This window comes from Antechinus flavipes, chromosome 3 (genome assembly GCF_016432865.1).
Source record: "Antechinus flavipes isolate AdamAnt ecotype Samford, QLD, Australia chromosome 3, AdamAnt_v2, whole genome shotgun sequence".
NCBI lineage: Eukaryota > Metazoa > Chordata > Mammalia > Dasyuromorphia > Dasyuridae > Antechinus > Antechinus flavipes.
This window is the reverse complement of record NC_067400.1, coordinates 36,716,973-36,743,039: the sequence shown is the minus strand read 5'-3', so window position 1 is coordinate 36,743,039 and position 26,067 is coordinate 36,716,973. Positions and strand designations below refer to the sequence as shown.

Sequence of the window (26,067 nt, the reverse complement as noted above, 5' to 3'; positions counted from 1 at the left end):
CTCCACAGAAAAGTGATCTGTCGCTGTTAGCGTGGCCCAAATGAGCAATAGGGCAAGATAAGAAATATTTAATTCAACTGACATGAGCTTGAGAAGCTCTACTTTTTTTGTTTCACTTATTTCTCTCTGATTCTCTCTGTCTCTTTCTGTCTCCATCTCTTTCTCTGTCTCTGTCTGTCTGTCCTCTATTTCATGTTCCCCCCTTTCTGTCTGGCTCTGTCTTTCTGTCTCTATTTCTGTCTTTATCTATGTCTGTCTTTCTAGCTCTCTTTCTCTATCTGTCCTTTGTCTCCTGTTTCCCTTTTCCCTCCTTCCTTCCCTCCCCTCCCCTCTTCTCTCTCTCTCTGTCTTTTTCTCTCTCTCTGTCCCTCTCTAACCCTCTCTTCCTTTCTTTTTCTCTCCTTCCCTCTCTCCTCCCCTTCTTCTGTATTTCTGTTTCTGTCTATTTCTATCTCTCTCTATCTTTCCACCTCTCTCTGTCTCTGTCTCTCTTTTTCTATCTGTCTATCCTCTGTCTCCTGTTTCACTCCTTCCCTCCCTTCCCCCCTTTTCTTTCTTGTCTATCTCTATTTCTGTCTTTCCATCTCTAGGTCTTCATCTTTTTCTCTCTCTCTGTTGTCTTCCTGTCCTCTGTCTCTTGTTTCCCCCATTCCTATATCTTCCCTCTTTCTCCCTTTTTCCCCTTCTGACTTTCTCCTCCTCTTTTAATATACCTTTGCCTTTCTTTTGCCATTATCTTTCTTATTTTCCTCTTCTCTTCTATTCTTTAACAATTGGTCATAATATACTATTTTGAACATAAGGGATAGACCCCCCCCCCTTCACTTCAGTTAGCAAGATGCTCGACACTACTGCCTTATCAGGTGGAAACAGCACTCATTATATTTACTGAATCAAATCTCACATTCCTGTTTCTTAATTTTAAAGGCAGATTAGCTAAGTATTCTATGTTTTTCTAACAAGAAAATATTACTTTTTACTTGTGTATTCCTTGATGTCTTCCCCTTCTTTGAATAGATGAGAAAAAAAACATTTCCTATCCTCTGCCTAGTCTCCAAAATGCCAAACAATTTTTCCTTTCCTTTTTTGAATCAATCATAAAATGATGAAATGAGCCTGTAGGTTAGGCATGAAGATCTTGTGGCCTTAGCACGGACCACCATTATACATAACTATAGTTTTAAATATAGTTATATATATTTATACACATACATATAATTATATATACATATATAGTTATAGTTATATATAACTATAGTTTGTGGGCCCAAGGATAAAAAAGATTTTTTTTTGCTTTGTGATCAAGATACATAATTTTATTGGTGTAAGAAGCTACTCAAGAGAAAACTCTGTCAAAGCATGTTAAAGCAGGATTTTCAACCTAGTCTACACAATGCCAAACAATTTTTCCTTTCTTTTTTTCCCTCTGAATCAACCATAAAGTGATGAGATAAGCCTGTGGGTTAGGCATAAACATCTTGTGACCATAGCATGGACCATAGTTAATTTTATCCTATAGTTTGTAGGCTCAAGGATAAAAAAGATGTTTTTTCCTTTGTGGTCAGGATACTTAATTTTATTGATGTAAGGGGCTACTCAGAGAGAAAACTCTGTCAAAACATGTTGAAGCAGGATTTTCAACCTATCGTCTTAAAGAATTGCCCCAAATCACAGTCGATATATTTGAGGGTGGGAGTTGAACCCTAGTATTCCAGTCTTGAAGGCTAATTCTATTTTCACTATAGCATGCTTCCTGGGGGGAGAAAGTGCTGGCTTTGGTTGCTCTTTCCAGTGACTTTCCTGGTGGGGCCGAGGGACTGTGGTCCCATGGAGGGGCTTGACCTTCACCAGCAGGATCTCCCCTTTATCGGGCCAGAATGAATGCTGAGCACTTTGCTTTTGGTCAGCAGAAACACATTCCATGAGGTGTATTCTATCTTAATGTATCTTGATTCTAACCTTAACAGTTATAAAGCCAACAGCTATTAAACGCCTTCTGTGCCCTAGGAGGCAGCTAGGTGGTACAGTGGAGAGAGTGCCAGTGAGTTAAAATTTGTCCTCAGACACTTCCTGGCTGTGTGATCCTGTGTGATGCAGTTTGCCTCAGTTTCCCCATCTGTAAAATGAGCTGAAGAAGGAAATGGTCAAATCACTCTACTATCTTTGGCAAGAAAACTCCAGATGGAGTCACGAAGAATTGGACATAAATGAACAATTGTACTATGTGTCAGGTGCTGTGTTAAGTTCTGTGTAAAATTTAGAAAAGCAAAACACAGTCCTTGCTCTCAAGGAGATTTCAGTCTAATGTCTGTTAATCAACTAAGGATATAGAGAAGAAACAGTAGCCAGGAGGCTGGGTTAGCCAGAGCAGTGCTGGGGGCTTTTGCATCCAGGGCCATCTCTAGTCATCCTGATCTGTATCTGTCCATTGGACCCAGATGGCTCTGGAGAGGAAAGCAACTTTGGATATGGCCATTCCCCACTTAAATCCAACTCACTTGTAGTTGTATGTCATGGTATCACCTCCCTGATGTCTTAGTCCTCTTAGAGAATAAGGAAAAATAACAAGCACAACAATTACAGCATCATTCTGGAGCTGGGGGCCTGAAGGCACTTCTACGAGGATCTAGTTTCTCATGAGATTCAATTAAATTCAAATGAATTAAAATGCTTATATTAAATGCCTACTGTATGCTAGGTACTGTAGATAAGAACACAAAACTAAAATCCTTCCAGTTCTCAGAGCTTACATTTTACTGGAGTTAAGAACATATGGTTAAAAACTAACCATTGACTATTTGATCTTCTTGGCTGAGACAAACATTTTTTTTTCCTTCTGCAGTGTTTGGAAACAGTCCAGTTAGATGCTTGCTGGGGACAGATGGGACAGAAGTAGCCTCTGGGGAAGTTTGGAGTTACCTTTTTTAATCTTGCTTCTGTCCCTGCAGATTTTTATTCAAGGAGATTTAAAAAAACCCCTAAAGAGTTGTATTTAGGAAAGGTCAACCCCTTACTGCCAATTTAGATAACAAATCCATGGAGACCTTTTCCAATTTTGGGCTGGGAGAGTTTATGAGCACAACCTCCCTGGCAATGGGGTTCTGTGTCATCGGAAGATCTCTAGAGTTAAAAACAAAACGAAACGACTAAAAGCAGTCCTTTTCCACCATTCTCTTCTGAAATGGTTGAATTATTTTTTAAAAAAAGGTTTGTAGGGAGGTGGAGCAAATGATGAAGTGTTGGAGTCGGGGAGACTTGAAGTTGAATCTTGCCTCAGACATCTACCAGCTGTGTGACCCTGGACAATTCACCTCACTCCTGTGACTCAGTTTCCTCATCATGACATAGGGATGATAATAGCACTTAACTCACAAGGATTGTTGTATCAAATGAAATAATGTATGGTACCTTCCTAACTTTAAAGTACTATGTAAATATTAGCTAGCCCTGATATTATATGTTCTAGCTCAGGGGTCCTCAAACTATGGCCTCGGACCAGATGGGGCAGCTGAAGATGATTATCCCCCTTACCCAGGACTATGAAGTTTCTTTATTTAAAGGCTCACAAAACAAAGTTTTTGTTTTTACTATAGTCCAGCACTCCAACAGTCTGAGAGACAGTGAACTGGCCCCCTATTTAAAAAGTTTGAGGACCCCTGCGATTATTATATTATTATTATGGATATTACATATCTATAAATGGAATATTGTGATGACCAGAATGGAAGGTAGAAGACTACTTGTAAGACTGTTCCCTCTCTAGTCCTGCACACCATGTCCTTCTGGGCCACCTGAGATTTCATGATTCCTTTTGGGTCCATAATACACTCTTGGCCCAGCAATCAGATTCCTCCCATTCACTTTTAAAAGTGGTTGAAGTTGTTTCTACTTCCAGGTGGACTCAGCCACTCTGAATGCTATTTGCTTAGAGACTTTGAAATTGCCTGTTGTAATTTTGAGGGGATAGAATGGAATGTACTTTTTGGAGGCAAACTCCATCTGTTTTACTGTAAGGTTGTAAGTGAATAGCCTCTTAAAAAGGAGAGGTGGATGGCACAGTGCTCAGAGTATTGAGCTTGGAATCAGGAAGATTCATTTTCATGAGTTCAAATGTGGCCTCAGACACTTACTGGCTGTGTGACCCTGAGCAAGCCACTTATCCTGTTTGCCTTATTTTCCTCATCTCTAAAATGAGCTGGAGAAGGAAATGGCAAACCACCAAGTATTTTTACCAAGAAAATCCCAAATGGGGTCATGAGGAGTTGGACAAGATGACAATGACTTATCAAAAAGAGGTTTGGTATAATGGATTTGATTCTTGCCTTAATCACTTGTGAACTGTGTGATCCTGAGCACATCACTATTCTAATGAGCCTCAGTTTCCTCATCTGTAAAAAGGAGAGAATCATTACATCTATCTTACAGGACTGTCCTGAAGATTGAATGAAATATTTTATATAAAGTATATACAAACCTTAAAGAACTAAATTCGTAGAATTCTTAATAAAAAACTTTTTATGGTGAAAAGTGTATTTGAATTTTACTAAGTGGATCATTGAATGACCTCCAGTTAATAGCCTATTCTCCTTCTTTATAGTAGCTTATTTTATAGATGAGGAAACTGAGACAAGCAAACAGAGCAGTTTTTGAGCCAGAAGGGACTTAAGAAAGCATCTTGTTAAATCCTCTCATTCTACATAGGAAGAAATGTTTTAGAAAAGAAAAGTGCCTCACTCATAGTCATCACAAGCAACAGATTTGGGATTTGAAGCCAGCTCATCTGATTCCCAAGTCTTGTACTCTTTCCCAGACTTCCCTGGAAGGGTGAAGGTAGAGAGGACAATTAGATGGAAACCATCTTTGGAAGTATAGAATGAAGAGAAATATAGGCAGAATTGTAGTTGGGAATTTTTGTACCATTGTCCAGGAACGGCAGGTGGGAGAGAGAGTACCAGGGCTGAGGAAGTGTACCCCAAGCCAATCGATGGTTTCTAGCCTAGAGGGCTAGTTTGCTGCAATGCTAGCAGCTGCTTGGCTAACAAGGGGAAGCATGTTGACCATGCTACTATATGTGCTCTCTAAAATCTGGCATTCTAGAGCAAAGCCCCAGCTGTACCACCCTGGTTATGGCTCTGAGGACTCTGTCTTGTTTTCGTTCTAACGAGGTCCATAGAAGGGTGAATTCTTCAGATTTCTGACAATGTTTGCTTTAGGAGGGAAGGGGTGATTTGGAGAAGAAAACTTTGTGTTCTGATTTGAGTGATGGCTAGACGGTCTTCCAGTACACAGGAGTCTCATTTTCTTTCATCTCTCCTGATTTTTAGCATTCTATCAGCATTTTTCCAGCTTTGAATCTGTTTTTTAAAGTTACTTTATTTCTCCTTTCAGTTTTTACTATTTGCCAAGCCATGCTGCTTAAAATTCTTGGCAGAGCAAAGGGAAACAATATCATACCACAATTACACACTAACGGTCCTGCCAGCATCCTCACATGGCCCCATCCAGAGCACGCTCCATCCTTGCTCTGTTTGCTTACACATTTTCACATTTATTACAACATTCTGGCATGTTAAGGTACTTAAAAGGGAGCAAAAGAAAAGGATTAACATCAAGAGATGAAAGACTTTGGTACCTAAGGATGCTTAAACACCTGCAATTGTCTGAACCAGGTAGATCCAAGGAAATTAATTTTCTGTTGCTGATTATGACAATACTCAATCAAATAATAATTGATATGTTTCCATTGAGTTTGGTAGAATGTTAGAATCTAGAATTCCTGTTTTCCTCCTCCCTCTACTTTCCTTTCTTGGGTGTCCACTGTAGTGTTCTTTTTGCCATTTGACCCCCCATTATACTCTCTGGAGAAATACATCATTCTTGAAACCCATTCAGTAGAGGTATGGTTGAGCGGACATCTTCCTACCACTGGCATCTCCCCAAAAGATTTGGTTTCCAGATGGTCTCAGCTACTCCTTGATAAGCACTTCCACTTGGAGTATGAGACTTATGGGGGTCAAATTTGGGACAATTCTGTGTCCTCCTTCTCAGAGTGGTTATTTCCCACCTGTTCTGTCCCTCTCTTAATCAGGAACTGATCAGAGGTACATAGATTTAGAGCCAAATGGGGCCTTAAAAATCATCTAGTCCAATGCCCTCATTTTAAACACAAGGAAATTGCTAGCCAGGCAGTTAAGTGATTTGTCCAAGATCACACAGGTTGTACGCTGTGGAGCTGGGAAAATCAAATTAACCTTTGCCACTGAAGGACATACTGATTTACTGATCTGTCTAGGTCCAGTTGGAATCTCTAATTCTCACTTCCAAGGTGTCACAGACTGGATCTCTCTTATCCTTGATGCTCCAGACTCATCCGTGTTAGGCCCATCTCTCTGGGACACCTATCCCACTCTTCTCTGTCCTTTCGGTGTGCCCTATGGAACCCCTGTTCCATTGTTCACAATCTATATTAGCCTGGAGCTCTACTCCCTAAGTGAATGTGTATATATAATTTATGCTTACTTATATTGTTTTTGTTCCATTTCAGATTGTGATTCCTGACTTCAATTTTTTTTGGGGTATTTTCTTCTCTAGCTCATTTTACAGAAGAGGAAACTGAGGCAAACAAGATTAAGTGATTTGCCCAGCGGCACACAGCTATTAAGTGTCTGAGACTAGATTTGAATTCAGGCTGTATACTCTATGCGCTAGGGTGTCCCCCAGCTACCTCACTTACTTACATAGGTAAATATTATTTTTTCCCAAAAGAGTGTAAGTTCTTTGAGGCCAGGGGCTGTTTAGATATTATCTTTGTATCCTCAACACCTCAGATGGCATTTGGTACATTGTAGATGTGTAATAAAGATCTGTTAAGTTGAAAGGAAAGTAGTGATGTATCTTGTGGATCTGAAGAAAGTTACCAACAATGGGGATCTATAGATATTTTCATTTAGCTGGTCTTGGTGTATTTGTACTCACAAAGTATAGACATTGAGTGAGAACCCCATAAGAAATGGAATATAATTATAGAATCAAAACCAAACTCTGAATTGAGAGGCAGGAGATTCCATGGCCCTTTCTTTAACAATCTGTGTAGTCTTGGATAACTCACATTCTCTGCTGAAATCTCAGTTTCCTCATCTGTAAAAGTGATATAATTGACTAGAACTCTATTTTCCTGTGGTTCTAATTTTTCCCTACTGGTATTAAATCATGTTCAGAAGCTGAGATCCTCCAAACAAAGCAGACTCTGGCATTGCCTGACTTGTGTTTGACATGAAAGGACATAAAAAGATGATGATGATGGTGATGGATGGTATTAAGTGCTACATCAGAGTTTGTGGAGTGCTTTTACATTTATGATCTTACTTGCACTCTATGTTGATCCTATGAAGTGGGCACTTAGGGCATTATTATTTCCATTTTATAAATGAGGAACAGGGGCTTCAGGAGTTGGAATTTCTTGCCCAGGGTCACACATTGATTAAGCGTTAAATGAGATTGGAATTAAGATCATATTTAACACCAAGCTGAACATTCCTGTCACTACAAAGATAGCTTTCATGGGAATGGACTGAGAATATCCACCGAAGCTTCAATACTTTAGCAAAAAAAGGGGAAAAAAGAAAAAAAGCTAGTTTTTTTAAACATTCACTTTCTTTTTCAGATAGATGGTGCTACCATTTTTCCTTTGAGTTGAGTTTGATTCTTCAACCTCAGTTTATTCGGCATCTGCCCTCTTTTTGTACAAAAGTTCAAAAGAGAACTTTGGACAGAATGATCCATATTCAAGGAATCCGAGAGTCATAAGCCTTGTTTGGGATGCAGGTTTCTACTCTCTAGTAAGATGTTAGTATCCCCTTTCAGAGAGCAGGGGGATTTTTTTTTTGTATCTGAATCCCTAGCACCCAGCACAGTGTTCTGCATGGGATACATGCTTAATAATTTAATGGATTGGAGTCTCATCACCTTTCTAAAGTCAACATCATGGAAGGGGTAGAGTGTTATATAGTGCAAAGTGTGGGGTGGGTACTCTATTATTTATAAGCTACATGTCTTTAAATCAGGTTATTTTATTCTCTGAGATACTGTTTCCTCAACTTTAAGATGAGTGGGATTTCGTAGATGACCTCCAGGGTCTTTTCCAGCTGTGGACCCTCTCTCTGCCATGATAGTAAGTTGTTCCTTAAAAGTCTTGTTCAACTTAAAAGTTTTGTTATACTCTGTGACCCTATACTTAGGGGTGTACAGAACATGGCCCAGTGTGTTGGCGTGCTACAGGACAAACATTATCATTGGCCCCTCTCTTACTCTCAGGGCTAGAAGTAATGGTCACCCCAAGATTTACCAGCACATGTAGCCAATAACTTATTCATCCTTATGATCACATAGACAGAACCAAGTCACTCCTAACTCCCATGTTGACTTGGCACAGGAAGCCAATTAGAGTGATTGAGTGAGATATGTTGCTCTTGTTGAGGGCCCCTAATGGAAAGATTTGGCCAATTGTATTTCAAACCCATCCTAAAAACTATGTTAGTGTGTTCATCTATTTGGCAAAAGATTGGTTTAACAGAAATTACAAAAGAGGGCTCAGAAAGGAAGATTCTAATTATGGTAGCACGAAGCTGTTACAACACTTTTCTTGCTCAATTATGGGCAAAGATATAAGATTTCAGAATTATCTTCCCTTCTTCAAGGATGGCTGCTAACTGTGAGTGTCCATCTTTTATTTTTGAGAATCTCCAGTCATAGAGTTGCTATTGCCTCCCATCTCCTCCAAATACCTTAAAAATAAGGTATTTGGTGTGTGTGTATGTATACATATGCATATTTTTCAATATTTCTTTAGAAATGCAGATATTTTCTCCCCCAATTGAATATAGTTTCCTTGAGAATAGGGGAAAATATATTTTTATATTTGTTGATATATCATCAAGATGAACTGTGCCCCTAATGTCCAGTTTAGTACTTAGTGCATAGAAAATGCTTTAGAAATATTTGTTGATTGTGTGGTTGTTTGGAAAGACTTTAACTTTAAGAGCTAAAGAAAAAAAGTACATAGGGCAAGGAACAAAAATGAAAGAAAATTGTCCTTGTGCCTTTGAATATGACAACATCATGACTGACCCACTTGCATCCTGTTGACTTAACTCAAAAATTGACAGCTATGCATTATACATTTCAGTAAAATCATCTTTCAATTTCATGCTACTCCTTTGTAACTTTTAGAAATGTGGCTATTTTAAGGGAAGGACTTTTTTTTTAAAGTTGAGCTCTATGATTTCATTAGTATAGGGATGTCTTGGTATGGAAACTCCATTCACTAATGCAAATCAATTACTTCACTATCAGCCATAGTCTTGGAGAGCTGGATGAACAGTGAGCAATTAATGACTTGCCCATGGTCACAAAGCAGGTTTCTGCTAGCAGTGGGGCTTGAAGTAAATCTTTCTTTACTCTGAGACCACCATACTCTGCTGATCACATGGGAAGCTAAGTTGTCAAAATGGAAATGAATTGTCCTTGATCATGCTAACAAGGAAAGTATGATCAGGACTAAAGAGCTTTGGAATGAGTTGAGGAACTGTTGGAAGGGTTCTCCTGGCAGCTTTCCCAGCACCATCTTTTGCTCATGTTTGCCAGCTGATCTTTATAAGGTCATGGTCTGGTGACCCTCTGAAAAGAAAAGAGCTGGTTCCTCTTCGGTGGTGTCAGGTTTAGATGCAGCACAACTTGCCTGAGTTCTGTTGTTTTGATATTTGGGATCTCAGAAATTCAACTCTGCAGAAAGAAATGACAACTATGTTCGAAGGAAACATTGTGAAAAGTCCAATTATTTTCAGCTTCCACTCTCTGGGGTGTGGAACCACTCAGACCATTAAGGAGAGCTTTGTAAGGTTTGACAGTAGTAATTCCCATCTGGGCTTTTTGCCTCTGCCCATCTGCCCCCTTTCTCCACAAGAGCAAGTTTCCAATGGGAAGAGTTTCAATCACAGAGAAAAGTGGGGAGATGAACAGATGAATGAGCCAGTGCACAGAATTATGGGAACTAGCTGGGCAGTTACAGTACAGTGGAAAAATTACTAGTTCTAAAATCAGCCTGGGTCTGATTCTGCTACTTACAGCTGTGTGACTGTGGGTAAGAGATTGGGGCTCAGTCTCCTAGCTCTAAAATAATGATTAGATTTTCTCCAAGTTTCCTCTCCATCTAAATCCTATGTTCCTGATGCATAATAGGAGCTTAACAAAAATATTATAAATTTCCCTTGCATATCCCAAATTGCCACCAGCAACATAGTGAAGATTGCGAGCATGGTCTGGATCTCGGTGTATTGTCATTTAACACTGACTCAAATACGAAGGCTCAGGAATATTGTTAGGGAGTATTCCATAGAACCTGAGTTTTATAAGATGCAAGAATCTGAAAACAGCTATCATTTGGATAGAAGGAAAGTCAATAACAGCTCATGCATGAGACATATTTTTCCTTTAGATTTACACAACAAAATTGAAGACTTCTAGAATTGACAGGGGTCTCAGAAGCAACTACTCCAGCTCATTCCTAAAAACCCAGCCTCTATACAACATACCCAAGAGGACATCCAGCCTCTGCTGGAAGGAAGGCACTCTCAAGACAGCTCATTCCACTTTTGGACAGCTCTCATTGTGAAGAAATTTTTTCCTGATATCAATTCTAAATGGTCTCTGTAAACTTCTCTATGTTATGTGGGTTCATCCTTTGGAGACTGAGTAGAGAAAGTCTCATTCCTCTACCATGTGTCAGCCCTCCAAATATTTGAAGACAACTATTATGTCTCCCTTAGGTCTTCTCTACATTAAAAGCCCCCAGTTTCTTCAGCTGATACCCATTTGACGTGAGCTTTCAAGTACTTTTTCTGTCAGGGAGCAAATCTTGATTTCTCAGTTGATAGTGCTCTCAACTAAAAAAAAAGTACTTTGTATGTACTTTATATGTATTTTTCTGTGTTGTTTCCCTCAGTTAGAATGTAGGTTTCTGGAAGGGAAAGGGATAATTTCCTTTTTGTCTTTATAATCCCAGTCCCTAACGCTCTGACCACTGCATAGTAGGCACATAATAAATGCTTGATGAATTTTGCATTAATGAATAACTTCACTATTTCATCAGCATTTGAGAGTTTCATATTCCATAGCATTAGTCCTGATTGGAGGGCTGATGGTAGAAATAAGCACATCTTGGAAAAAAACTGAGACTATGTTCACTTTTATTTATTGATAAAACAACCTTGAGGCAACTGAACATTATTTGTGCTTCCTGTAGATTAGGGGGAACTGGAGCAGACGTTTTCAAAAACCGCTTCTGAAATATTCAGGAGGCTGACTTCTCATATGGGGTGGTAATAATTTATTTGAGCTGTTGTAACCAAAATGCAGTTGCTTTCTCTGCCTTTGGCTGAAGAAATCCTCTTCTTGGCCACATGCTCATAGAATATCTTTAATATTTTCTTAAAGTAGAAAAACCAAGCCTTTCTGCCTAGACAGTCCCAGTTTTATATGAATCTACTTTTGATGGTTTTCTTTGTATGTAGAAATGCTCGTGTTTGTCAATTTCAGAATTAGAAAAAGTTGAAAAATAAAAATACAAAAGAAGTGAATTCAGGTGGGGCTGATTCCAGGACTGACCCCAGTCATCAGTGTTAATAATTCTCCCTGGAAAGTTATAAGTATCTTATTCATCCCTACCAACACAGGCTAGAAATGCAATACAGCTAATTCAAAATTATTAACATGGAATGCCTCTTGACTGATCAAATTAGCTTTTATGAATACCATTTCATATATTGCATTTGTGAAAGTTTTGTATATCAGGATAGGGAAGACGGATTTTTATGATTAAAAGGCAAGTGTATATAATATATATTCACATACAAGATTATATTTCAATAGCACTTTAAAGTTTAGATTTCCAAAGTGATTTAAATTAATCAAACAAAAAGCATTTATGTGGTACCTGTTGTATAAATAGTCCATAGTATTGTGTCCTATGCTTTCTTAATTAACAGAATAGTAGTGATGCTATTAATATCCATTTTATAATATATAGAGGAGGATCTTAGACTCATGAAGACCTGGGTTCAAGTTTCACTTCTGGTTCAGAATGATTGTGTGACCCTGGGGTAGCCCCTTAAGCTCTCAGTACCCCCCGGCAATTCTCAGGCATCAATCCAGTTGCAAAGCAGGTCCTAGATAGGCATTGGTCAAGGAAATTCCTTCCCAGGAGTCCCTACATCAAAAAAGTGGATACTTTGAGCACTATTATCATCTCTGTTTTATAGATGAAGAAAATGAGGTACTGAGAAATTGACTTGTATAGGGTGCACGTAGTAGAAAGGCAGGTAGTAAGCAGGTGTTAGATCCAAGTCTTTCTCATTTCAGGTCCGTTGGTTTTTCCCTCTATAGCATAATACCTGAAGGACTCTTACCTCTTCATTGGAAGCCAAAAGGGAATTTTCAGATCATTCATATCAAAGTCCCTCACTCTAGTTTGTTGTAATCTCAATAATGCAATAAATAAATCATATCCATTTTCTACCTTTAGTTTTGAAAATCTCTAGAGGAAGGTTAAAAGAATAATATGGTTGAAAGAGCAGACAATATAGAGTCAGAAGACTTGGGTTCAAGCTTTGCTCTCTCACTTATTAGTTGTGTGATCTTAAATAAGTAAGTTCCCTTTTCTGAGATTCACTTTCCACATTTATAAAATAAAAGGGTTGGTTTGTATGATCTCGAAGGTCCTTTTCAGTCTTTAATTTATGTTCTTAGTGCTTTAATTTTTTTAAGGGTATGCTAGATGGAGAGCACTTTAGAACTATGACCAAAGGGCAACCAAACTGTGTATATCCTTTGATCTAGCAATACCACAATTAGCTCTGTATCTCCAAGAGATCATAAAAAGGGAAAAAAGACCTAATGTGCAAAGACAAATATAGCAGTCCTTTTTGTAGTGGCAACAAATTGGAAATTGAGAGGATGCTCATCAATTGGGGAACGGCTGAACAAACTATGGTATATGAATTTAATGGAATTTCATTGTGCAATAAGGAATGATGAGCAGGTAGATTTCAGAAAACCTGTCTAAACTGATGCAAAGTAAAATGAGTAGAACCAGAAAAACATTGTACAATTCAGCAACATTGTGTGACGATTATGACTCATCTCTTCTCAATGTCACTGATCCAAGACATGTACAAAGGACTCAGGAAGGAAAATGCTATCCATATCTAGATAAAGAACTGCGTGGACTCTGATAATAGATTGAATTTTTTTTTTCTACTTTCTTCTTTTTTCCTTTTGATCTGTTTCTTCTTTCACAACTGTGACTAATATGGAAAAATGCTTTACAAATTGCCTACCATTTTCAAAAGAGGAGAGCAGAGGGAGGGAAGGAGAAAAATTTGGAACTCAAAATCTTGCATAAATGAATGTTAAAAATTGTTTTCCCATGAGACTGAGGAAAAAATACTATTAAAAAAATAGGTATGCTAGAAGGACTCAAAAGAAATTTTCTATGATCAATCTGAATGGGAATGATTTTTGAAGAAAAAGTAATCAGGTAATTTTTGTTTCTATAATGAAAACTTGATCTTAGCATTCAAAGCTGTGCTTCATTCCCCCCAATTCTACTACAGGAAAGCTGCAAAGGGTCAATGAAAAAGAACAGAACTCTGTCAGTATTGCTTTAGATCCTAATTAATCTTGTATTTATTCTGTATGTAGAAGCTGAATGCATATGTATATATGTACAACACGTATATGTGTGCATATATATTTATGAATGCTTGCATGTATTTATCTATATCCCAAAAAGAACATAAACTCCTTGGAAGCAGTGATTATTTAATTTTTGCATCTATCCCCAGTGTCTGACTAATCACAAATGTGCCTGACACATAGTAATACTTATTAATTGTTGTTGGTCTTTTAATTGCTATCTTGAACAAATCAAACTATAGTCTATCAGGTGAAGAATTGGTACCAATGGAAGAAATTCAAGTCATCTGAACCCCCCAAATACATCCATGACCTGTGCCCTCTATGTGGTGGGGTAATCCCTGCCACCTTTTACTCTGTAGGTCTCTGTCCTTGGAAAGGCTGTTTCCCTGAGAGTAATAATTAAGGCTAGAGTGATTCCTTTTCCAAATACAGATGAAGTAAAGTAGCAGCCCAATAAGGGGTAACCAACTGAAATCCATACTCACACAGGAAATCAGCCATATAGAGATAACGTATAACTTGGTGGATGGAGGAGGATTGACTTCCTGGGTGAATTTTGGTCCTAGAATGCTAACTGAGGGCTCATTTTCAGAGTCAGAAGTTAGTTGTCCCCATGAAATTAGCCTGAGAAGAAATGAATGCCATGTGCCTACCTCAGAATTGATTTTCATTGTTTCTTCTGTGTGGTAAAGTAAGAGCTTTTGCCCCGAAGAAGTCAGGTTAACATAGACCTGCAGGCAGGGATACTGAGAGTTCTTCTCACATTCTGGACCACAAATAAAAGTGCAGTTAAACGTTTCTGTGATGGAAGCATTAAGCAACGTACATTGAGACTCTTCTGTCCACACACTGAAAAAAGGAGAGAGAAAGATTAAGAGCCTTATCCTTGATCACACAGTAAATGTTAGAAGAGAATTTGTTCTCAGGGCTTTTTGCCTGTACATCCAACGCTGTCCCCCCTCTGCTGGGATCCTTCAGCAGCATTATGGGTTATAGATGACTTGGAGGAAGTTCTCACATCAGTGTAACCACAGATCTTTGATGTTTAAAAAACCATAAGTCTCTCCCATCCCATTTGCCTAATCTTCTTTGTTTCCTTACCCTTCCTCTGTGCCAGGCTTAAGTCCAAGAGCCCCCTGTGCCAGGAACACACCTTGTCCAGTAAAATGTTCACAGACTCCTAGATTTAGAAACCATCAAGTCCAATCCCCTCATTTTACAGAGGCTTCTGAAATGATGTGACTTGTTGGTGATCACTAGCAGGGGTCCTCAAACTTTTTAAGTAGGGCCAGTTGACTGTCCCTCAGACTGTTTGTTGAAGGGCCGGACTATAGTAAAAAACAAAAACTTTATTTTGTGGGCCTTTAAATAAAGAAACTTCATATCCCTGGGTGAGGGGGATAGACAACCTCAACTGCTGCATCTGGCCCATGGGCCATAGTTTGAGGACCCCTGACTTAGGGCATAAATATCAGACAGAATTTGAATCCAAGTTTTCCTGACTGAGTCTAGCACTCTCTCCAGAGTCTGAAATATCAAACTCCAGTTGAAGGCTGTCACTCCTGATTGCTGTTGAATAAGATTAAAATGTAACTGAGAAATGTTTTAACTACATGATTAAAGATACAATATAACCTAGATAGTGCTAACTTGTGGTTTTCTAAATCAGTATGGGACAGGAAATATCTATTTCATTTCAATTTGATTTTGACAGTACTGATTAAACCACAGTGTCTCTCTCTTAGGAAATTGTTCAGTCATATTTGACTATTCATAATTCTATATGGAGAATTCTCAGCAAAGATACTAGAATGGTTTGGCCATTTCCCTCTTCAATGGATTAAGGCAGTTAGTGGCCAGGGTTACACAGTTAGTACATGTCTGAAGCCCGATTTGAATTCAGGTCTTCCTTATTTCAGGCTCAGTGCGTTATCCATTGTCTCACTGCCTCATTCTCTTAGGGAGACCTACATGCAAATTCTACCTTATACATGCCTCCCTATATGACATATGTAAGTGGTAATACCCTGATTCGAGTACATTTTCAGCAAGTTGATCAATCAGTCCAGTAAGCATTTATTAAGCCATTACTCTGAGAGAGGGAATATACCAGCCATTAAGAGATATAAGAATGAAAAGATCCCTACTAACAATGAACTAATGGGAGAAACAAGTACATAAATATGTATAACAAATATAAAATTAATAAACATATATGTGTTTACATAATCATAAATGTGTGCACACTATACATTATGTATATGTATACATATATGCATACTTATATGTCCAATTGAGAAGTGATCTTTCTCTAGAAACTGAAGGCTTAAATAACTTTCCCATTAATTATTTTCTGCAACATTAGAACAAAGAGGAATGTAAATTCTTCCCAGCTGCTGGTTGGATTGGTCAGAGTTATTTAAAAAAAATTGTTTTTGAGCTTGATGATCAATGGCTGTGTTTGTAATTGGGAAACAACAGAAGCTCAATCAATCTCCAGCTTCTGGGTATAAACTGATTACCCTAGCAACTGCGGGCTTCTGGCGCTTACTATCTTGGAGTTTTGCAGCTTATTGGTAGGGTTCCTTCATTCCCACTCTTGGCCCCTCCAAGGATAAAGCTCTGTAAGAAAAGTGGTGGTAGGATGCTAGAGTTGGGAGACCAAGGACATCCCATCAGGTTAAGGGAATTGTGGTTCCTTGGGTGAGATATAGTGGGACTTTGTTGTTACATCTGTGGGGAACTTTGGGTAGGTTTTGGGTAGCTTTGGAGCTCCTTCAGATCATGCCCCAGTCCAAAACTCTTGGCTCCTTCTTGGAGAACCAATGTAGCTGACGACCATTAGCAGATTTTAGTGGCGTTTAGAAACTGAAAGATGATGCCTTAATTTCAGCAAATGACTGTGTTTCAGTTGGATTTTGTTTCTAAAATGAAGGTATTAATTTACATGGATAAATGGGTGCTATAAAATAGCTTGATTCCCTGTTCTAAATTAAACCTCCATTTTTCATGAGAGAGAATTCTGTTTCAGCAGGCAGCTGAAGACTGCCATGATTTCCCAAGAGACTTGAACAAGTCAGGTGTTTCTGTTTTGCTGTGGTAAATGGCCCTGTAATTTATGGACAATAGCCATATTTGTCCATATATGGGTGATTTGGTAGAATGAATAGATTCTAGGATCATACCTAGTAAAACTAGGTTTAGCCAGAAACTTTCTGTTTCTCCTATTAATTTTTTTGTCCTGATTAACAATTTTATTGATGTATGTACCACAATGATGTCAAATTCAATTGGAAACTAAACTATTCATTAGGATTTCTCTGAGGGCCACATATTGACTCGGAAAACCTATTTGTATTATCTGTCTTTTACGGTATTTTTATTTGTTTTGTAAAATATTTACAATTTAATAAATTTACAATTTAAATGTAATTAAAATTATATTTTAATCTTGTTTTGACACTCTTGGGAGTGTTGTGGGCTGCATATATGAGATCTCAGGTATAGAGAAGTCCCTTAACTAGTGCAAATGACAACTTTTCTGCAATTTGTAGTCTTAGAGAGGTGTCTGTAGCATTGAGAAGTTAGATGTCTTGTTCAGGGTCATACAGCCAATATGCCAAACTACAGGTCTTCCTGACTGAGCTTCCTATCTGTTATATCCTTTTCTATTCAATTTAGTTTTAGTTTTAAGTCATTTTTCACTCATGTGAAAATCATGACCTCATTTGGAGTTTTCTTGGCAAAGATACTGAAGTAGTTTGCCATTTCCTTCTTGAGCTCATTTTTACAAATGAGGAACCTGAGGCAAGTAGAGCTAAGAGGCTTGCCCAGGATCACACAGTTTAAAGTCTGAGGCTATATTTGAACTCACAAAATGGGTCTTCTTGATTTCAGGTTTGGTGCTCTAGATATTATGACACCACCTAGCTATCCTATGGCAAATATAAATCTGGAAACAGTGGAAAGAGTACTGCCTCGAGCATAAATACTTGGATTCAAATCCCATCTCTGACATTTACTGTGTGCACGATCTTGGGTAAACTCTTAGTTTTATTTATTCTATTTGCATCCCTAGTTCCTTCCAAACTACCTGCAACATAGTAGGTGCTTAATAAATACTTGAATAAATAAATAAATAAACATACACACACACACACATAAATATATTTATAAATATAATAAATAACTATTTTCTTAACCATCCTGTGATTCAGTTTCCTTCTCTCTTAAGATGAAGGGGTTGGACTATTTGGCCTTCACAATCACTTTCAGTTGTAGATTCAATTCTAGATTTCAGTTCTAGATAGGATCGTGGGGTAGGATGGTTCAATGTGAATCTTGGGGAAAAAATGTAGAGCCAATTAACTAGATGTTTCCAAATAACATTGAAAATTACCTTTGCATGTACGAGCGCAGGAGTGTGATTCCTAGCAGAAAGTACATCATGATGGCACAGACCATCATGGCCAGTCCCAGGAGAATGGCTCGATCCTCTCCAGCTTTCAGAGCGGTGACTGTTTTCCTTTTGTCCAGAAGGTCGTGGTCCCTGATTTTTTGGTAAATATTTCTGAGGTTGAAAATAATAATTCTCAAGTGAACATCACATTTTATCAATATACCCATAGAGGGTGCACTGCCATATCTTCAGGAGCAAGGAGGGCTTAGGGAGGCCCATTAAACTTTTCTGCAGCATCCAGCAGGTTTGAACTCTTGTGGAGATAGCAGACCTCCTATCTCCAGGAGGTGCTTAAAGATACAGTTGGAAAGAGCACCACCCACTGGTCTATTAATTTCACGGGTCAATTTAAAAGGTTTTTTTTTTTTTTCCTTTAATTACTTTTTTTGGCCTCCCTTCACTTTCCTGTCCCTGAAGAAAGAATACTTCTTTACCCTTTAAATAATTTGTCTGAATATTTCTTTAGTCACTGATCTGTGAACTTCATGCTCCATGCTCTTGAGAAATTGGCAGATTTCAAAAACCTTTCAATATCATTCTATTTACAATTTTTAAGAACCTAAGAAAAACATTCATCACAACAAATGTCAATACACAGTCTGGATCTGTCAACTTTGTCACTAAATTGCTCCATGGTACGCAAATGGTAGAACCCTTTGAGTAAGTTCTGGACTATAGCATTGTTCTTGCTTTGGGTGATGATGGTGTGTGGGGATGTCTGTTGATTTAGGATCCATGAGGAAGATGATAAGACTGGAATGTCCTGGAGTTTTTTTTTTTTTTTTCAGATATTAAAGCTTAGTGACTTAGAAATGTGTTGACAGAGTTCAAGTTAGAATCTTCTCTCTTTTCCCCCAAATGCTATCTCCCCCTTTTTTTAAAAGAAATTTTTTTCACAGAGTATGGGGAAGCAACAGCTTATCTATGTTCCTAGAGCAGAAACTCTTACCTCAAAGTGTTCCCATTTTCTAAGTTTAAAATGTTCAAAATGACAAGGGAAGGTGATGAATAGGATAAAAACTTGGATGTTAAGAAGAGGGAAAACAAAACATCCTCCCTCCCCCAAATAATACCACTAGACAAAAATGGATAATGAGGAAAACATCTCATAGTTGGGAGGCAGCATAGCTTAGTGAAGAGAGTATGGAACTTACATCTAAGGAAGATCAGATCTATTGATATTTACCATATTGGAAATTATAATATTTTTGTATTATTATGATGAAAGTAGTTTTGACCTCATGGACCCCCTGAAAGGGCCTTGAGGACCCTCAGGGATTCATGGATCATACTTTTAAAACCAATAAGCATACCCATGTGCTTTGAAAAAATTTGTGGTTTAAAAATGGTAGCTATTATTAGGATGAGTGGCAAGAAAAGTAGAGGGGAAATTAAGGACTATGTAGGAAAGAAAAGAGGAAAGACAGATTAATCCAGATTCTAGTTAGAGAAGAAATGGGCTTGAAGAGAATAACGTTTGGCTTTGAAAACAGAGAAGATGGAGAGGGCTCTGAAAATGGAACTTGCAGATGTTTATTATTCACTTTTATATAAAAACTCATGCAGCATAAAAACTCATCTTCTGTCTTTTTTTTCTAGTGTTTGACATGGGTCACTGATGGGCAGTGGACCCTAGATTTAATGGATTCTTGGAATTGTCTGGTCTAATATCTTTCTGCCTTAAACTCATAAAGCCAAGGAAATAAAACTGACATAGTTTCCATATTTTGGAAAGGGAGAGGATATGCTGGATCTCTCAGTGAGAGCATGGGCATGGATTTTATGTTACCAAAACAGTCTCAATCTAGAAACCACTTAGCTTGGTTTGCAAATGAAATTTTTTTTGGGAGGGTGGGGAAAAAAGGAGGGGAAAGAGGGAACTGGACTTATAAATTCATATATTGGACTATAATTTACATCATTATGTAAATAATTACATTTCTGGTAAGGAAAATTTCTCTGCCAATGATTTTCTGCAGTTTACAGTCTTAAGAGATTTGCTTGGGGACATTGAAAAATTAAGTGATTTGCTCTTAGAGGGAGTTGAACCAGGCCTTCCTCATTCTGAGGTCAGCTCTTCACTATACTACACTTCTCCTTTTTGCTATGGCCCCTTACCTCTTGGAGTTTGTTTTAATAGGATTGAAAGTAATAGGTTTGTTTTTAAAATATTTTTACATCATGTAATTGAACACAATCTTCTCCTTCCTATATGGATAGATGCTTTGATTTAAGGATAGCTGGGGGGGTATTTAATAAGATCTTCTGGTCTTCAGTTTCTAAATGCTGTACGTTTATGTTGTATTTGTTCATTCTGATGTCTTTGTAATTCTGAGTCCTGTTACTCTTATATCTTTGACAGAAGTTACCTAGACTCAAACTTCCATATCATTTATCATGCTCTTTCCTTTTTTTGTATCATAGATTCTATGGGTAATCTAGTGAAGCCTTTGGACCTATTTACAAAATCATATTTTTGAATAAATAAAATAAAATATATAGGATTATGAAGGAATTAATCATATTGAAATACAGCTATCAAAACAGTAAAAAAGTTCATAGACTTTAGGTAAAGAAACACTATTAGATATATTGTGTTCTCACTACCTACTGCAGTACTTGGCACATAGGAATTTTTGTATTTGTATTCCTGATGCGAAGGTGGTGTCTGCAACATAAAAGATGCTTAAGAGTGCTCATTGATTGATTGGATCCTTTTCCCTAATTGTCATCCAGCACTCACAGAATGGTGAGATTGCCTTCTATAACGTTCTAATTGGACAGGGACAGTTTTCCCATTGTCTTTTGCTTCTAGGCCCTTCCTCTGAATCTGTCCTTTACAATTAATTTTTGATGTATTTTAGAATTTTTATTCATATCCAGCTATTTTTCTGTCTAGCTATATTCATCACATCTTTCTATCATTCATTCATTCATCTATATTTATCAATCATTTATATCTACCTATCATTCATCTATTCCCATATCCATTCATCCATCTAACCAGGTGTCTACCCTATCTCTGTCTGTCTGTCTGTCTGTCTTTCTAGCTAACTATCATTCATTTATCTATATAATTGTGTCTATATCTATCAGCCATTTATTTGTATCTATCATTCATCTATCCCACATCTATCCATCTATTTATCTGTCTATCTGTCTGTCTGTCTAAATGTCTATCTGTTTAGTTGTCATTCATCTACATCTTTATATAATTCATTCATACATATCAATCATTCATATCTATCATTCATTATCCATCCATCTACCTATCTCTATCTCCATCCATCCATCCATCCATCCATCCATCTATTTAATCTGTCCACCCATCTTTCTTTCTCTTTCTTTCTTTCTTGCTTTGCTTTCTTTTCTTTCTTGTTTTCTTTTTCTTCTTTCTTCTTCTTCATCTTCTCTTCCTTCTTCTTCTTCTTTGTCTTCTTCCTTCATCTTCTTCATTTTCCTTCTTGTCTTCCTTCTTCTTTGTCTTCTTCTCCCTTCATCTTCTTTGTCTTCATTTATCTTCATCTTCCTTCATTTTCGTCATTGTCTTCTTCTTCATCATCATCATCATTAATCCCAAATCTCCAGCTAACTCAGATAGGTAAGAAGCCTTTGCAAGCATTAAGTGACAGCCCGATTCTGCCAGACTTCAAATGCCTGCTGTAAAGTTATAATCTGATGTTGCTTTCCTATTATTATTTATCAAACTGTATTTAAGGCTGATAACTGCAATTGAGATTTGCATGTTTCCCAGATGAAAGCAGGCAGGCAGGCAGTCCTAGAACATTAGCTGGTCCCACAGCATAACTTATGTCAAGCTTTAGACATAAAAGAGACAGTGCAATCAGTCAGAAATGTCACCAGAACAACCAGCATATAAAAATGATTCAAACGAGTGATTTGAAAACAAATAGCAATTTGGAAATGGTTATAAATGCTCTTCATATTCTCTGGAATGTGCAGAGGAGGCAAAAATTATAGACTCCCACAGAACCAGAGGCACCAGGGGGTTGTGGATGTGACCTGGTTGATGGAAAGCGGGGAGAGTGGGTGGGACCGATGGTCTAGGTGAGGAGTGGGAAAGGGGCACTATGTTTGCCATAGAGAGGGCAGCCAGGGATGTGATAGAGTGGACCTGTGTACTCCTCTACTCCTATTCTTTTGCTTTTTTTCAGTCAAAGTTGAGTTTATTTTTATTAAAAAACAAATCTATAAGTAATAATAGAAAATTTGCAATGAAAATAGAATATTCCTTTTAAACCAGCATGAGAAGAAAAGAAAGAGCAGGAAAAGAAAAAAAAGAAAGAAAAGAGACTTAATTCCACCATTGTTTCTCCCTCTCCACCATCTTCAACCTGCTTCAGAGGATTAAATTTTCAAGCCAACCTGGTGGAAGTTCTAAATTCAAACTTGTTATACTATTTACATTCAAATCTCTATTCCTATTCTTGAAAATCCCAAGAAAATATTTGGAAGCACAAAGGGCAAACCGAAGGGAAGTTTTCAAGCTAATCAATGTTAGTTAGCACAGATGGTGATAACTCCCCTGCTCTATGAAGCAAGGCAATGTAGTGGCTAGAAGGCCAGCGTGGATGTCAGGGTGGTTCTGGTCATGCTATTGATGCAGACTGGTTGTCTGAACTGGGCAAATCAATGAGCTATCTAGTAACTCAGATAACTCCCCAAGTCTATCAGTTGTAGATAAGTTGTGGATCTCTCTTGATAAAGGAAGTTTCCACACCAGGAGATCCCTATACAGATGACATCACTAGTCTGTACCAAATATGTACTTATGCATATATACGTCCATGCACATACATGCATTTATGCATGTGATGTATATCTATATACAAACACACATGCACACATATACAGGTATTATATATATACACACCTGTATATATCAATATATGTCTGTATATATATATATATGGAGCAGCTAGGCGACTCAGTAGATAAAATTCCAGGCCTGGATTAAAAAAGACCTGAATTAAAACCTGACTCAGACACTTATTAGTAGTGTAATCTTTTGCAACTCACTTAACCCCATTTTCCTTATCTACAAAATAAGCTGGAGAAGGAAATGGCAAGCCACTTCAGTATCTTTTCCAAGAAAACCCCATGTAAGGTCATGAAAACTCAGACGTGACTGAAATTACTGAACAATAACAAAAAAGTAGATGCATGTGTATGTGTACATGTAATTGTATGTGCACATGTGTATGAATCCAACCCATCCCCACTGTAACATACATGACAAGTGGCTGTCCAGCCTCTGTTTAAAGACCTTTAAGAATATGGAATCCTAAAGGATTACTTTTGGACAGCTCACATCATTGGGAAATTTTTGTGATTTCTACCTAAAGTGTGTGTATGTGTGTGTACATATACACATATTTGAGTGTGAGCTTGGACAAATCACTCTGCTTCTGAGGGTCTTAGCTTCTTCATTTGAAATGCTGGGTTGGGTTAGAAAGGATTAATAACTCACATTTATCTAGAACTTTAAATGTTTTTTTAAAGTGTTTTGCACATATCTGTTCATCAGGTGCCTTCATAAGTACCCTGTGAGGTAAATTCTACTATTGACCAAGTAGGCAGACTAAGAAACTGAGGCTTAGTGAGGTTCAAGAACTTTGTTAACCTAGATTTGAATTCAAGTCTTCCTGTTAATAGGCCCTCAGCTCTTTTAACAATACTGTGGTGCTCTCTGATGACTTTTTTGCATGGTCTCTAAGATCCTTTCTAGCATTCAGTTTTCTGATTCTATACAATTTTATTCAAAAGAATATTTCATTATAACAAAATAGGTCCAAGACCCCAATTTTTCATTTTTTCCTTCCTTCTTCCCTCCATCCATCCTTCCATCCCTCTTCCCTTCCTTCCCTCCCTCCTTTCTTACCCCTCCTTCCCTTCCTTTCTTCCCTCCCTCTTTCTCTCTGTCTTTCCCTCTCTCCTTCCCTCCCTCTTTCTTTTGCTCCCTCCCTTTATCTCTCCCTCTCTTCTCTCTCTCTCCTTTGAAATGAAATTAAATATAACAAAATTTTAGGGCAATCAAGCTCCAAATTGAGAGTAATCCATGAAGTACATTCTGGTGGATCCTCCAGCACTTATTTGGATATTAATTAAACACAGGCACACACTCGTACAGGAGCAGACAGAGCCTGGGGAGTAACAGAGGAAATAGAAACGGGTGTTTTTTTTTTTTCTTTCTTGACTGTAAACAACTATCGAATTCCAAGTTTCCTTGGTATCAGGTTTACTGGACACAGTATATTCATATTAGAATAATTAAGGCAGAGAAGTAAAAATTATCTTTCAATTGCTAGAGCAGCTTTCTTTCAGACTTTATTTTCTCTACATCCCTTTTAAGAAGAGAGGACCTGTTATTAGTCTTAATTGCAAGATGGAGACCTGCAGTGACTGGTAGCAGCTGCTAAATAAATGTCTTATGAACTGAAGACTTGTTGAATGTGGAGTTTGATTGGCCTACTGGTAACGAGACAGAGGCAGGAAAGTACAGTGGATAGAGAAATAGATTTGGAATGAGAAAAAACCTGGACTTGGATCCTACTTCTGACATTAGCTATGTGACCTTGGACTAAATGACCACTGATCCCTTCTAACCCTTAAATTCTGTGACTCAGTGACTCTGTCCTCAATTTCATTTTTATTATCATCTGGGTCTTATCTTTTTCAACGGGGTTCAGAAAGAAATAGTCTTTGGAAAGTTGCTATTTCTGCTACTAGTCTTTTAAATTTAATGTTCTTAGTACAATGGATAACATAATTGCTTTTTTGTACTTGAATAAAAATATTCAGATGTCTGATCATCATCTGTAGGTTCACTGAGAGTATCCTTGGGATACCAGTAGCAGATTGTACCACAGTAAATGTGGTACACAGTATTAAATATATCTCATCATGGCCCCACAGGATTTTCTCCTCTATCTGGGAAGCTTTTCATCCCATGTAGTTCAGAAATTATAAGTATTTGAATGACTAAATCCATGAAAGACATTATTCTTAAGTTTTTACGAATCATTGCTTTGTCTCAGGAATTGTAGGCAGCAGTTTGGTCTGTGATTATAATATTGTTTCAGTAAAATTTCTTGGTTGAGTTCTCCAGGATATTTTAAAATCTGTATTTGAATCAAATTCTTTCTATCAACTTGAACTTAGTAAAGGATCAATTAAAGATGAAATTATCATAGATTTCATTGAGAAATTACTTGATCTCAGAGATTAAATCTGGCCAAGATACAAGAGTTCCATTTTGGAAGCATGGAAAATGGAAAACATGCAAGATTTGGAGTCTAAGGATCTGAGTTCACTTCCCTTTTCTACTACTTATTAACAGATGAAACCAAAGCTACTATCAAGGTCTTTCTGACTATAATGTTCTGATCAGTTTTCACTAACAGAAGGAATGTTTTTCTCTGAAATATTAAAAATGAACATCAGCAAGGGCTTTGGGTCTAAGAGTTCTAGCTTCCAGGCTGCAATGAGAAATGCCCTTCTGCTAGTTCCTCTGAGGGCAAACCCATGGGGCCCAAGATTGCTGAATGCCAGCTGAGCAGAAAATAAATGGAGTTGCTCCATATTTTAGCCCCAGGAGAACCCAAACTATTAACTCAGAGGACAGGAACAAGAGCCGCTGGATCGTGTCTTCCTTCAGGGATGTCTTGGCTGTAATGACAAAAGTGATCCTTGTTTTACTGTTCTGTCTAACCGAGCCTGCCACGGAATTAACTCGGATGCTCTAGCTTAGATGGACATTGCCTTCTACCATATTGATTCTTCTATTTCTTTGACCAATTACCATTTGTGTTTTTATGGCCTATATTGCTTGATCT

The 26,067-nt window shown here is 37.8% G+C and overlaps 1 protein-coding gene across 2 annotated transcripts in view; it reads right to left on the bottom strand.

Moving 5' to 3' along the window:
• Positions 1–26,067, bottom strand: part of KCNMB2 (potassium calcium-activated channel subfamily M regulatory beta subunit 2) — a 296,461-nt gene that overhangs the window by 4,967 nt on the left and 265,427 nt on the right. For both annotated transcript variants that reach the window (XM_051983195.1, XM_051983196.1), the window contains exons 3-4: positions 18,152–18,322; positions 14,406–14,601 (exon numbers count right to left, since the gene is read on the bottom strand). In XM_051983195.1, coding sequence (XP_051839155.1) covers positions 14,406–14,601; positions 18,152–18,322 — 367 coding nt within the window. The remainder of the gene's footprint in view (positions 1–14,405; positions 14,602–18,151; positions 18,323–26,067) is intronic.